The 14279-nt window shown below is 43.5% G+C and overlaps 1 protein-coding gene across 1 annotated transcript in view; it reads right to left on the bottom strand.

Annotated features, from left to right (window-relative positions):
- Positions 1–1581: 1581 nt before the first annotated feature.
- C16H9orf43 (chromosome 16 C9orf43 homolog) overlaps positions 1582–14279 on the bottom strand; it is a 37122-nt gene continuing 24424 nt past the window's right edge. Inside the window, exons 9-12 of the mRNA XM_073314451.1 lie at positions 13629–13704; positions 7728–7885; positions 6416–6539; positions 1582–5365 (exon numbers count right to left, since the gene is read on the bottom strand). Of these exons, the coding sequence (XP_073170552.1) occupies positions 5049–5365; positions 6416–6539; positions 7728–7885; positions 13629–13704 (675 nt within the window). The 3' untranslated portion in view covers positions 1582–5048. The remainder of the gene's footprint in view (positions 5366–6415; positions 6540–7727; positions 7886–13628; positions 13705–14279) is intronic.

The following is a 14279-nucleotide window of genomic DNA, read 5'->3' as shown; positions in this document are numbered from 1 at the left end:
GAGAATAAACTTAAAGGTTGGTACAGCAGAGAAACTATTGCAAACTTGGTTTGTTGTACAGGAGGGGAAACTGAGGTACACCACCTCATGAATTTCATAAATGACCAGTGAGTGGGGTAATTCACTAACCTGACTATAGAACAAAATAAGGACAGCCTGGAGGTAATTCTTCTGTTTTTCCTGCAATTAGCAAGGAAATTTGTAAAAGGAAGTGGTATTATATTCATTATTATTATTAAGCAATAATCTTTCCCACTAGGGGGTGGTGGAAATTGTTTTTGTTTTTCAGATACTCTACAAGCAAGCTGGCATCAGCAGAAAAATAACCCAGAATACCATGGATCTATGTTTTGTGTTGTTTGTCTGTGGTGTTTGTCTTGTTGCTGTTTTAATGAACAAAACAACCTCATGACATGGGCGGGAGATGGCTTTAAAAGGCTGACCTTGCGGGGGGGAGATGTGTATGGGAATGCAAAATGCTCAACTAGGAGGCCAGCACCTGTGTAATAGTTACCGTGGTACCTGGAAATGGAATAGCAACTGAGGTGGTCCCCACAAGCCCTATGGAAATAATGAGAAGGGGAGGAGCTCACTGGGAATCAACGGAGGGGTGTGTAAAATAGTGTAAATCAACAGAAGATGTTTGGATGTGCCCCTCTCCTATGACTATGGAGGAGCAGGATCAATGGCCTATGCAAGGGGTGAACAATTGGGTGTACTGTGTATAAGGTGTTTTGCTGGGAATGTACATATTACTGGGGGCACAATTACACAAGCCCACAACCAAAGTACACCCATCTACATGCTTATATCTGGACACATGGATCTGTGAATTTTATTGCTGTGAATAAACAAACCAGGGCATGCTGCCTGATTCCATACCAAGTGGTTAAGCTGGTTTGGACAATATCCCATTTCTCTGTGAACATTCAATGGACTTATGATATGGACAAAAGCATGCAAAACCTGCAGGGGCAGCTTGTTGCAACTGCCAGCAACTGGACACACAAGATTGTGATCCTGTCGAAGGAGGAGAGGCAGTGTTTTGGGGGTGTCTCGGATGTTGGACCATACTGCAGTGGTCAGGACTCGGCGTTGCTGTGGATTTTGTATTGTTAACTGTACTTGTGTTACGTTGCATATGGAGATAACCTATAAGTACTGTAGTAAGCCCTCCCCACCCTGCAGTGTACTAGACAACTTGGACCCAACCTTCTCGGGCCCACTATAATAGGGAGTCTGGAACACTAATTGAAATAGGTGTGGTATGCTCGAAGTCCAAAGGTGCAAACAATTAGATATTTATTGGGGTGAACTTCCAGCAAGCATGATTCCAGATTTCTTCCTTAGTGTCCCCCTTCCCAGCTCTGACACCACAGAGCCTTACCTGTGTCCCTGTTCCCATTCCCTCCCTTAGCAAAACATTATTCCAATTTCCCCACCCCCATTCCCTGTTCCCATTCTTCCCCTGCCCCCCACTTCCTGATTGATTGCAACCTATATAGTAAAACTTGAGTTCTGCTTAGCTATACCTTAACCAATCATTTTCCTGAAATTTAACTAACCAATCGTAACATATTGTAACATGATTATTTAACCAATTATATTTTACACCCAGCAAAATTAATTATACAGCAGACAGAAACAATCGCAGAACCAGAGACCAGGCAAATAAACAATAGCAAAGTGGAACCTATAATGACAAAACAATACAGAAGTGAGGATTTCACAACTACATCTATAAAGCAATAAGACATAAAGGTTTCCCAGCTGTGTCTATTGATAAGTGAGTTCTTACTGAACAGAAAACTGTCAAACTAAACTTCCTTTTACATCCCCTAGGCACTTCCCTTGCTCTGGAGGTGATAGATCAGATCACCTTTCTAACAGCCCCAGATTGCCTTATTTCAAGGATTTTTCCAACCTTCACTCCAGTGTAACAACATTTTTGGGCTGGGACTTTCCTTAATTTCCCCCCAAAAAGTCAGAGATGAATTCTGCTAGGTGCTCTCCCTCTGTCTCACCCAGGTGTTGCCAGATTGGCTCGCTGGCACCCTGCCACTGCTGAAGTATGGAATTGCATTAGGAAATCTGGATGCCAGTTGCTGGGGAAGCATCGGGCAAAAGCCTAGCCAGACAAGGTATCTGGGGGAACAGGGAGACAGAATCTCAATGATGAACCTCCCTGGCGGTTACATTTTGAAGTTTCCTCTCAAGAAAAAGTGCCAGGGCCATTTTTCTAGTAGAAACTCTTGGCCAAGCTTCTCAGGCCTCTTGCTTCTGGAGCAGCATAGAAGGACCTTAAAGTAGCCCTTTCCCTTTGCTTTTGCCCCAATGCCCGGTTAATTTCCTCCTGCAGCCTCTCCATCTTGCATGATTTTTGCAGATTTCGTACACGGCTACAATGTTACTAACTCTCATCATTTTATCACAAAGCTCTTGCTCTTCAGCAGTTTTCTTAAAGCCCCAGCATCTGGAGGCCTGTGACTAGGTAAGAATTTCAGTTTCATCGCCAAAAAAAACAAAAGGTTCCAGCCCTCATGATTTGCAGAGAAAAGCTTCAAACCGTGACCCAAGTGCAATCTACAAATTCAAACCCCTAAAGGCAAAGCAAAGAACCCAGCATTTCTTCTTACTGTTTTGGGGGATCTGACTCGTGAGTTTTGATGCTTGGGGCTGGCAGTGTTGCACCTGAGAGCAGAGGCGAGTGTAGGAGAACAGAACAGGGGTCACAGAAGGGGCAATCCTCACTGGGCAGGAGAGAAGAGTAAAAGGGGCAGCTCTTCATTCTAAAGCTATGGCCACCTCGCAGGACATTCTGGGGAAACTGGAACCTCGCTCGCCCCAATTCACAACAAACACTGGGGTTTAAGTCAAGGCCTGCCTAGGAACCACAGGCCAAAAGGACTCCAGCTCAGGGTTTTCTGGTACCTGATAGAGGAGCCCCTTTGCTTGCCACGGGAGCACACTGACTGAGGCACTCGTCTCCATGGCCTTGCCTCCTCCATGTTCTCTTTGGATTGACTAACGACCCAAGGACTGCAGCTGTAGCCAGCCAAAGGGCATCCTCCCCACTTTGCACAGCCATGCAGGGGACAGTCTGGGTCAAATCAGCACAAGGCTTGCAAGAGAGGTTGAAATGGTTATTTTACAAGCCACTCAGCAGGAAGCCAGCCAATGTTCCCAGGGGACCAGACGAATCCCCGCTGACTCCTGACCATATTTTAGACGAGTCTCAGGAGTGGAGAGGGAATCCCTTCCTCTTCATCTTATCTAGGGCTTATGGAAAGCAGCTGAACCTCAGTGGTGGCTCACCTAGACAGTGGAAGTGACCTTCTTAACTTAGCAAGGCCAATTCTGATGAACCATGAAAGCAGCACTTCTCCAACAGACAGACAAGCAGATCTGTCCTGGGTGGTTTCTGGTGCTAATTCGTTGAAACAGGAACTGGATCTGTTTTGGTTGCTGAATCTGGACTATGGCTCTCCCCATTGGGGAAGTATTGCCAGGCTCTGGCCAGCGTTAGTTGCTCTGGAGTCACAAGAGCCTAAAGTGTTCAGAGCAGATTCTTTTCCCCAAAGCATCTGTCTTTCACTGCAGAGACCCCAGGCCTTGTATATATAGGAAGCTGAGCTTTAACCTTCAGTATCTGCCAGCTGCTTGGTGCCAAATTGAGCATTCTAGTGAGAGGCAGTGTTAATGCCATCCACTATGCCAGGGCAGTGGGGCTGGTCTAGGAGAAGAGCTCAGGAGAGATCTTTACTATACAGAAACATGAACAAACTCTGAGCTTTTACACCCCTGAAGGATAAATACTGACCGCAAAGTCATCTACAAAGACTAGGTTACTGGCTTGGTGCTCCCTGCCACCTGACGGAACTACACCTGGGCCCTTGGCTGGCAGGGGCAGAAATGCCATAAGGAGAGTAGCCCATAGAGGTAGGGTTTACTTATGTTTATGTAGAAAAGGGTTGAAATGTAAATAGGCCCAAAATCTATTTCCTAAGAATAGTCACATGAGGTCTGAAAAAATATGAGTAAAGTGACAATTCAGAGGCAAGTTGAAGATAAGTCAGGACAGATCTATGTTGTAAACATGCTTTTGTCCTAATTAGATTTTACAAATGTTTTAGATAGCATTTTCCAAAACATGAATATTTTATCTGTATTGATAGTTATTGACATGGCATTTATGTAGATGTTAACTAGGAGAATGTTTAATGTTGAATAGCCAATGAGAAAGTAGAAAATATTTAATTATGGTTGTGGAAATATAGATATGGTAACAGATGGGTTTAATGTTAATTAAGGGGCATAATTATAATTGATTATAAAAAGGGTAGCAGGCTAACTTTAGATTACATGCAGCCATGCACCGTCAAGGTACTGTTAGAGAACGTTTTATACCCACACTTCTCATTTAGGGACTGATCACCCCTAAATATATCATTTCATGTTAGACTAAGTATCAGTTCAGTGTAGGTTATAGCATAATACCTGTTTGCTTAACTATTTCCTATTAAATAAACTTTTTAATTGTATCACTCATCGTGTTATTGACAGTCATCCACTAAATTAGATGATCTGGAACCACCCTGGAGGCTGGAACTGTAAAGAATTCAGTTTGGTTTTATTCTTTTGTTTAACTATTTCATTGGGAACACATATGTATAAGGTTACAGGAGCTGCAGGGAAGTGCAGCAAAGCAGAGCTGGGTGGGGGGAACTCCTTTTCCCTCCCACAAATTGGCCCCTCTTCTGGAGAGACTAGCCAGGATAGATAGACACCCAGGGAGGAGGATGGAAAGCTGTGGTTTTAATTACAAAGCACAGAGCATTCAAGCTGTCCTGTACATTCAAAGGTCCCTGGAGCAGGCAGGTTACCTCACTCACCCTCCTTCTTGGTCTCTTGATGCAGCTGTCTATGGCAAGAGCAGGCACCCAAGGAGAGTGCCTGAACTCAATCAAACTGTTCCTTAACCTGCACATTCACTTACAATCACCACACATTATAGGGTCAAGTTCCCACTGCAATTATCTAATGAAGGGTTAATCAAGACAGTGGCCTTGTTCACTGGATGCCCTTAGAGCGCTGTCCTCTCTGAAGAGAGGGGATTCTACATCTGGGGAAGGCTTGTCATTGTCCCTCAATGGGAAAGGAGAAGGGGGAGGGGGAGGAGGGTAAGAGTCATCTTCATGTTTATCATTGTCTGGTGTTAGAGCAGCTGGGCTTGGCTGCAGCGGGCTGCTCCCTCCCTGAAGATAGCCCAGTGCCTGTGCTGCTTCCTTCCTGCTTGCTAGGCGCTTGCAGGACATTTCATGCTGTGCTCCTGGCCTTGGCAGCAGGTACCCATTGTCTTCAACACCTGAGCGGAGAAGGAGAGATGAGGACATACCACCTCTAGTATTGCTCTGTCTTTTGTCTTTTTCCTCTGGGCTCTGACAAACAGGACCCAGGAACACATCTCTGAGGGATGAATGCCAAAACAAAACACCATGGGAAAAATCTCGCAGTCCCTTCTTCAGGCAAAACGCTCGTTGAATTCAACAGGTGTTTTGCTTGAGTCAGGACTGGTGGGTTTGGCCCCATGTGATAGAACAGTCTATTATCCTATGGTGACGTCTCCCAACTCCAATTCCATGTCTCTCTGCTGCTGTCTCTTACACTCCCAATGGCCATTCAATAGAATAAACATTACATTGTTATTCCACCTGTATCTGGTGCCCACCAGCTACAGATGACCTTTTAGACATTAAAAATTTGTTTAAATATTTGTATTTCAAGTCATTTATTTTTGAAATGACATGTTTCTATTTTGAACATTGTGATAATCAACAGGATAATGCTGGGTATCAGATAGGTAAAAACGGAGTAATCTCCTATGATAGTCACCTCAGATTTTAAAGAGCAAGCCTTAACCACCTTCATTCAGAGAGCAACCTCCCTTCGGTGTCCCCTATTTTCAGTCCTCTGAGTGGTCTCTTAAATAGGGGTTTCTCTGCATTCTCTGGAGTGAGTTTGCAAATAATTGGTTATTCATAAGAGTTTTGTGTGTGTTAAGAACAAATGTGCTTTGATGCATAAGCTGTGTTCTGACTGTATAGAAATACACTGCTTCACTTCCCTCTGGTGCATCCAGCATGGCCATTTCCACAGGCAGATACCAGACTAGGTGGCCTAACAGTCTGAGATGCTGTGGCAACTCTTATGATCCTAACTACAACATTCTTCTCACAAAGCCAAATGGAATGCAGCTAATCAGCAATGGGACAGTACCCTTGGCACATGTATTTAAGTGCCTTCCCTCCCACACCCACCCGCACTATTCTGACATGGTTAATGCATAACAACACTGCAAAGAAATGTCTAATGCACACTGTCATTACAGTACAGTGGAGATGTTTTCATCACTCACCCTCAAGGACCAGGCTTGCCGTGCTGCTGTTGTACAGCACATACATCCCTGAAGACCTTCTTTTCCCAAGTCCCATGTGTTGCTTCCTGGGGCCTTCCTCTTCCTGGGATTCCTGCTCTTCAGACTAAAAAGGTTCACAGACAATTCAGATGGGTTAGGAGGATATCAAATAAAAGGGGAGATTCTCTAGAGCTGCACATTATTTTGTTTCAGCACGTGAGCACACTTCTGCTCCTCCCTCACTCAACAGCAGCCAGGGCATATGGTAATAGGCTATTGGCTCAGTGAAGCAGGATGCCAGAAGATCATGTCAATCAAAAGGAGAATCCGTTTTCATTTCCCCCCATAACATTCTTCATTTTCCTTTTGTCACTGCACACAGAGCATCCCTATAGCTAGCCAGCTCGCCTAGGGTAGCTTAAACTAATCCTACTCTTTAAGATCAAGAAGGCTTTTGCATGTAAGTTCTTTACTGGGAGGAAAGTGTCAAGGCTGAGGGAAACTCGTGTTCTGGAGACTGTCAAGGCTGATCTAAAACCCAGGTCTCCCTCAGCAAAGTCACTGTGCTGACCCTTTCACAATCAATACAAGTGACCGGGTGGAGTCTGATGCTAGAATAATGCCAACATTTGCATCTCTACAATAGTGTAATTACTGAGCATGCAAGTGATCAAGACAGAGACAAATGAAACCTCCTTGGTCACCCACTGCCAGGAGCTTGCTTTGTGCAGCATGATGTGATTAACAGGCCACAGAGAGCATGGACTATCCACATGCCTGGTTTTGGACCTTCTCAGTGATACTCCTCAAGTCTGTGACTGAGTACTGATGAATGCTGGAGCCACAGAGCTGTTGTCTGGGCTCTGTCATACAATTGGCCCTTGGAGAAGAACTCTTCTGTGCTGGTTAATGGAAAGAAAAACATGCTGCCCCTGCACAGGTATCTATTGCAAGGGATAAACAAGAGGCTTTGCTTGTCAGTTAACCCTTGTCATCCTGCCATTTATCCCAGCAGAGAGGATGTAACCTAAGGAGGGGCCTGCGACCTCAAAGAGAGCAGATAGTGAACATGCTCAGAAGACTCCAGTCCAGACAGCAGGAAGGGAGATTTTGTTGATGGTTTGAACTGTTGGTTCTTTTCTTGCAGTTGCTGCTGCTTGGCAGAGGATAGGCACACAGGCAGGGATCTGTGACACATCCGATGCGGGGCTGAGGTGATGACTGTTGTTAAGCATAGTGTCAGGGTCCCTTTCCTGGCAGGGAAGCCTAGTCTTTCTGGCCTGTTGCTAGACATTGCTTTACTCAGACTTACTGGTTTTTGTGACAGTTGTTTTTTGTTTGCAGAGGCTTCCTCTGTGCCCGCTAGTGTGCAGGACTCCAGAGACTGGGTGGTGAGTACAATTAGCCCTGCTTCAGCATAGCCCGGTTGCTGGTCTAGTTTGGTCTCGTGGCTCTTCATACCGAAGGAGCCTATAGTGGGGTACAGAGAAGACAACTTAACCTTCCTACAAAGCCATCTGAACATCAGGCCTGTCAGAGCTCTCAGCCTGGAAAAACTGGAGAGAAAGAGACAAGTGTACAGGCCTGAATACAGCACAGTCTCAAAGGTGACCTGTGAGTTAAGGGCTAGAAGATGCCCTGGCACTGCCCTGCGGCAGATGCATCTGGAGAGCACAAGAGCACTTGCACCCCTGTACAGCAGCCAAGCACCATGGCAATCTCCATGCTCCCCAAGCACAAGCACTTCTCCCTCCTGCTACCCCTCTGTACACTAGCCAGTATGAAGGGGATGGACAGGAGATGCAGCCATGGTTCTGTTACTCCACCCACACCACCCAGCAGCAGTGGGACAAACATGCAAGTATGTTCTGCATCCCTGGAAAGGGCATAGCCGCCTGTGTCCTGGAAGGGACAGTCCTCCTAGTGCTCCTGGTATGCAGATCCACACCACTTACTCAGAGCGGTGTCTGTCAGCTATGGTTGAGCCCTAAAATGTATACGCATCTCTCAAGGGTTTCTATAGCATCCATCGCTGTAGGACATAAGAGCCCAGACAAAAATCTATGGTAAAATCGAGTTAAGACAGAGAATAAATATCAGTCATTTAAGGGCAAATTGTTGCTGTGATTATCCCCAAACACACATAATAAACCAAGGTAATAGAGAGAGTTAAGATTACGTTGAAAAAATCCACACATATTAAGATCTGGAAATACAGTTAAGGCACCCAGTCTGTACTCTACCTTGTAGTAACACCAGACAATTACCATACCATTATGAGGAAAGCATCTTAGTGTCTCTAATCCTGCATGAGGGGACACTGAATTTTAAAGACTTGTTAGATTATTTTCATTTTGCCCCATCATAGTGTCCCTACAGGACAGAATTCATGTTACTTGGGTGTCTTAAATGCATTTGTATATGTAATTTGCATTTGATGATTTAACTGGGAATTGGTCCTGCTTTGAGCAGGGGGTTGGACTAGATGACCTTCTGGGGTCCCTTCCAACCCTGATATTCTATGATTCTATGATTTGTAGCTCTTAACATGTTTAAGTGTAACTATAACTCTGAAATTGCTGGATTTGTTACTCTTGGTTTTGGGATAATTATAGCATTTGTGTATTGTTTTTCACCCTTAAATTACTGATAAAGTACTCTCAACCTTAACTCACTTTTAACATAATTATGTGTTTTGGAACTTTCTTTTTTTTAAAAAAAGGAGTGCTTGTGGCACCTTAGAGACTAACAAATTTATTTGGGCACAAGCTTTCATGAGCTACAGCTCACTTCACTGGATGCATTCAGTGGAAAATACAGTGAGGAGATTTATATACACAGAGAACATGGAACAATGGGTGTTACCATACACACTGTAACGAGAGTGATCAGGTAAGGTGAGCTATTACTAGCAGGAGAGCGGGGGTGGGGGCAGGAGAGTCGGAGTGGAGGAACCTTTTGTAGGGATAATCAAGGTGGGCCATTTCCAGCAGTTGACAAAAACGTCTGAGGAACAGCGGGGGGTGGGGGGTGGGGGCGGAAGGGAGAGTAAACAAGGGGATATAGTTTTACTTTTTGTAATGACCCATCCACTCCCAATCTTTATTCAAGCCTCAGTTAACTGTATCCAGTTTGCAAATTAATTCTAATTCAGCAGTCTCTCGTTGGAGTCTGTTTTTGAAGTTTTTTTGTTGAAGAATTGCAACTTTTAGGTCTGTAATCGAGTGACCAAAGAGATTGAAGTGTTCTCCAACTGGTTTTTGAATGTTATAATTCTTGACGTCTGATTTGTGTCCATTTATTCTGTTAAGTAGAGACTGTCCAGTTGGCCAATGTACATGGCAGAGGGGCATTGCTGGCACATGATGACATCAATCACATTGGTAGATGTGCAGGTGAACGAGCCTCTGATAGTGTGGCTGATGTGATTAGGCCCTATGATGGTGTCCCTTGAATAGATATGTGGACACAGCTGGCAACGGGCTTTGTTGCAAGGATAGGTTCCTGGGTTTAGTAGTTCTGTTGTGTGGTGTGTGGTTGCTGGTGAGTATTTGCTTCAGGTTGGGGGGCTGTCTGTAAGCAAGGACTGGCCTGTCTCCCAAGACCTGTGAGAGTGATGGGTCGTCCTTCAATTGGATCATTACACAAAGTAAAACAATTTCCCCATGTTTATCCCCCCCCTCCCCCCCCAGCTGTTCCTCAGACGTTTTTGTCAACTGCTGGAAATGGCCCACCTTGATTATCACTACAGAGGTTTTCCCCCCGCTGCACTCCTGCTGGTAATAGTTCACCTTACCTGATCACTCTGGTTACAGTGTGTATGGTAACACCCATTGTTTCATGTTCTCTGTGTATATAAATCTCCCCACTGTATTTTCCACTGAATGCATACGATGAAGTGAGCTGTAGCTCACGAAAACTTATGCTCAAATAAATTTGTTAGTCTCTAAGGTGCCACAACTCCTCCTTTTCTTTTTGTGAATACAGACTAACACGGCTGCTACTCTGAAACCTGTCTTTTTTTTAAGTTTATTAACGCTTTCATGCATGAACACACTGACGCTGGCAGACTAGCTCAGGCCAGAGTCACAGGTCAATTCGCTTGGGGGTGAACATCAAAGGGTTAAGTGTATTAGTATTAGGGGTGGCGATTAATTGCAGTTAACTCACGCGATTAATTCAAAAAATTGATTGTGATTAATCGCAGTTTTAATCACACTGTTAAACAATAGAATACCAATTGACATTTATTAAATATTTTTGATGTTTTTCTACATTTTCAAAAATACTGATTTAAATTACAACACAGAATACAAACTGTACAGTGCTCACTTTATATTATTTTTACTACAAATATTTGCACTGTAAAATGATAAACAAAAGAGATCATATTTTTCAATTTACCTCATACAAGTACCATAATGCAATGTCTTTATTTTGAAAGTGCAACTTACAAATGTAGATTTTTTTTTTTTTACATAACTGCACTCAAAAACAAAACAATGTAAAACTTTGGAACCTACAAGTCTACTCAGTCCTACTTCTTATTCAGCCAATCGCTGAGAAAAACAAGTTTGGTTACAATTTGCAGGAGATAATGCTGCCCGATTCTTATTTACAGCATCACCTGAAAGTGAGAACAGGCATTTGCATAGCACTTTTGTAGTCGGCATTGCAAGGTATTTATGTACTAGATATGCTAAACATTCGTATGCCCCTTCATGCTTCGGCTACCATTCCAGAGGACATGCTTCCATGCTCATGACGCTTGTTAAAAAAATGTGTTAATTAAATTTTGACTGAACTCCTTGTGGGAGAATAGTATGTCTCCTGTTCTGTTTTACCCACATTCTGCCATATATTTCATGTTACAGCAGTGTAAGCTGATGACCCAGCACATGTTGTTCGTGCAGATTTCACTGCAGATTTGACAAAATGCAAAGAAGATACCAATGTGATATTTCTAAAGATCGCAACAGCACCTGACCCAAGGTTTAAGAATCTAAAGTGCCTTCCAAAATCTGAGGGATAAGGTGTGGAGCACGCTTTCAGAAGTCTTAAAAGAGCAACACTCCAATGCGGAAACTACAGAACCCGAACCACCAAAAAAAGAAAATCAACCTTCTGCTGGGGGCATCTGACTCAGATGATGAAAGTGAACATGCATCAATTTGCACTGCTTTGGATTGTTATCAAGCAGAACCCATCATCAGCATGGACGCATGTCCTCTGGAATGGTGGTTGAAGCATGAAGGGACATATGAAACTTTAGCGCATCTAGCCAGCTATAACAGTATCATGCCAATGTCTGTTCTCACTTTCAGGTGACACTGTAAACAAGAATAGGGTAGCATTATCTCCTGAAAATGTAAACAAACTTGTTTGTCTGAGTGACTGGCTGAACAAGTAGGACTGAATGGACTTGCAGGCTCTAAAGCTTTACATTGTTTTATTTTTGAATGCAGTTACTTTTTGTACCTAATTCTACATTTGTAAGTTCAACTTTCATGATAAAGAGATTGCACTACTGTACTTGAATGAGGTGAATTGAAAAATACTATTTCTTTTGGTTTTTACAGCACAAATATTAGTAATCAAAAATAAATATAAAGTGAGCACTGTTCACTTTGTGTTCTGTGTTGCAATTGAAATCAATATATTTTAAAATGTAGAAAACATCCAAAAGTATTTAAATAAATGGTACGCTATCATTGTCTGACAGTGCGATTAATCACAAATATTTTTAATCACTTGATTATTTTTTTTAATTGCTTGACAGCCCTAATTAGTATATACTCAAACTAATTTGTTCGTACACTAATAGAGATCAAAAGTGATGCTAATGGGATTGTATTCACTTACCTGAAACTGGATGTCTGCTATTACATTACATTTACCCCTGAAATTACATTTACATTATGTAAATCCCTGTAATTAGATTAAAGGGTGTATAGTATGAGAATGTACTCAGATGTTCAATTCATGAAAACTAGTGAAATACCCGATTGTTTGTTTGCTATTACAAACATTTGCATTTGTGTATAACCCTGTAACTAAATCACTCACTAAAGAAATCTTGTGAAATGCTAATGAAGGACTGTAACTACTTGAAATGCTAATTGCAAAGCAAGTGGCCATTGTGCGAGTAAAAACACTGATCAGGTTGTTTTCTGGAGAAGAAGCTATAAGAACCAACTCAAAGGAAGAGCATGTATCTCTGGACTGTTTAGATTCTAACAGGAAGGAATAACTGAATGAGAAGACAGAGATCTGGGTAGCCCTGAAAGACTTTTGGGAACCTGGCAGTTTATTACACCGCTGCCCCTATTTGGAGTTACAAACTGTGATTCACCTGTTTATTATATTTTACCTGCTTTAACCTCTCAATAACTTATTCTTTTTTCTTACCCAACAAACCTATAGTTAGTTTAATTAGTTTCCATAGAAGTGGCTGCCAGTGTTGTCTTTGGTGTAAGATCTGGAGTACCAATTGATTTGGGGTAAGTGACAGGTCTCTTGGGACTGGGAGAAACCTGATGTGGTGTGATTTTAGGGTTAAATCTGACCTAAGATTGGCACTCACCGTTGCAAGCTACTCCAGACAGTGTGACAAACACTAAATAAGAAATCCAAAGACCACTCTTTCATGTGATATTTCTAGTAGGGTGAAGATTTGAATGGCTGTGCACTGCATTGGTGTTACAAGGCACCTGTAAACCCAATTTGATTGCCAATGCACTCTGGTTGCTGTGTACTGGTGAATCTGCCCTTGAAAGGGAAATAGCAACAGGATCTGGGAGCTATAGTTGCCAGATACAGAGTTCCTGGACTGGAACCCAGAGAAGTGGGCCAGCCCAGGTTCCCTTACCAACTGCTGGGAAAGCAGCCCTGGGCCTGACCTGGGACCAGAAGGCTGACTGGAATGGCAAGCAGGTCATTGATCCAGTGGGTCTTTCATACCCCAGAAGGGCAGAACTATAGTGACCTGGCCAGAGGGCTGAGTCATGAAGAAGGGGCATCCTGAGTCCTAGAGAAATAGGGAGACCACAGGGCAAGGAACTGACCAAAGGAAGCGTCAAACTGGTGGAGAACTAATTCCAGAGCTGCAAGGAGGAGGCCCCACCAATGGTGAATGAACCCCGTTACAGTAGGAAAATGCACCCTGGAAGGGTTTAAAGGCAAGCTTTAGTTTTAACATCCAGTCCAGTTTCACCTTCAAATGCTTTCCTCAGATAAGGACTGTTGCTGATTCTTTCCAGGCCTTGTTCTTTCAAACTCACAACTGGAATCTAAAGAAACAGCCCAAATATCACAGTTTAACCTGGTAGCTTCAATCAGCATTTTAAATAAATAATCAGTTTATTCACGCCTCCTACCCAACACATGCTCTTCCCCATCCCACATCTGCCCCTTTCAGTCTTCACAGCCAGGAGTGTTTATTGTCTCATTATTATTTGAATAGGAAGTGTGTGTGTTAGAGTGCAAAGAAGTCAAAGTGGAGAGGGAGGCTTGTAGCTTTAAAGCTCTGACAGTTGTTGAAATTGCTTGGGGCAATATCAGCCTCTCTCCAGCAGGGCAGCTGCACGCTGTAGTATGGGGACGCTGGGAAGAAAGCTGTAAGGCCTGGTCTATACTAGGAAATTAGCCTGTTATAACTATGCAGCTCAGGCATGTGACAAATCCAACCACGCTGCCCCGGACCTACCGACCGCCTCTCAGGGAGGTGGAGTACCTGCACCGATGGGAGAACCCCACCAGTTGGTGCAGTCCGTGTTGTCCCTGAAATGCGCCGCGGTATGACTGCAGTGTTTTCAGTGTAGACAAGCCCTTAGGCACCTAATGCTGGGGAAGCTGCGAAGGGTTC

This window comes from Lepidochelys kempii, chromosome 16, assembly GCF_965140265.1.
Source record: "Lepidochelys kempii isolate rLepKem1 chromosome 16, rLepKem1.hap2, whole genome shotgun sequence".
Classification (NCBI taxonomy): domain Eukaryota; kingdom Metazoa; phylum Chordata; order Testudines; family Cheloniidae; genus Lepidochelys; species Lepidochelys kempii.
The sequence above is the reverse complement of the archived record's forward strand: the minus strand, read 5'-3'. Positions and strand labels throughout refer to the sequence as shown.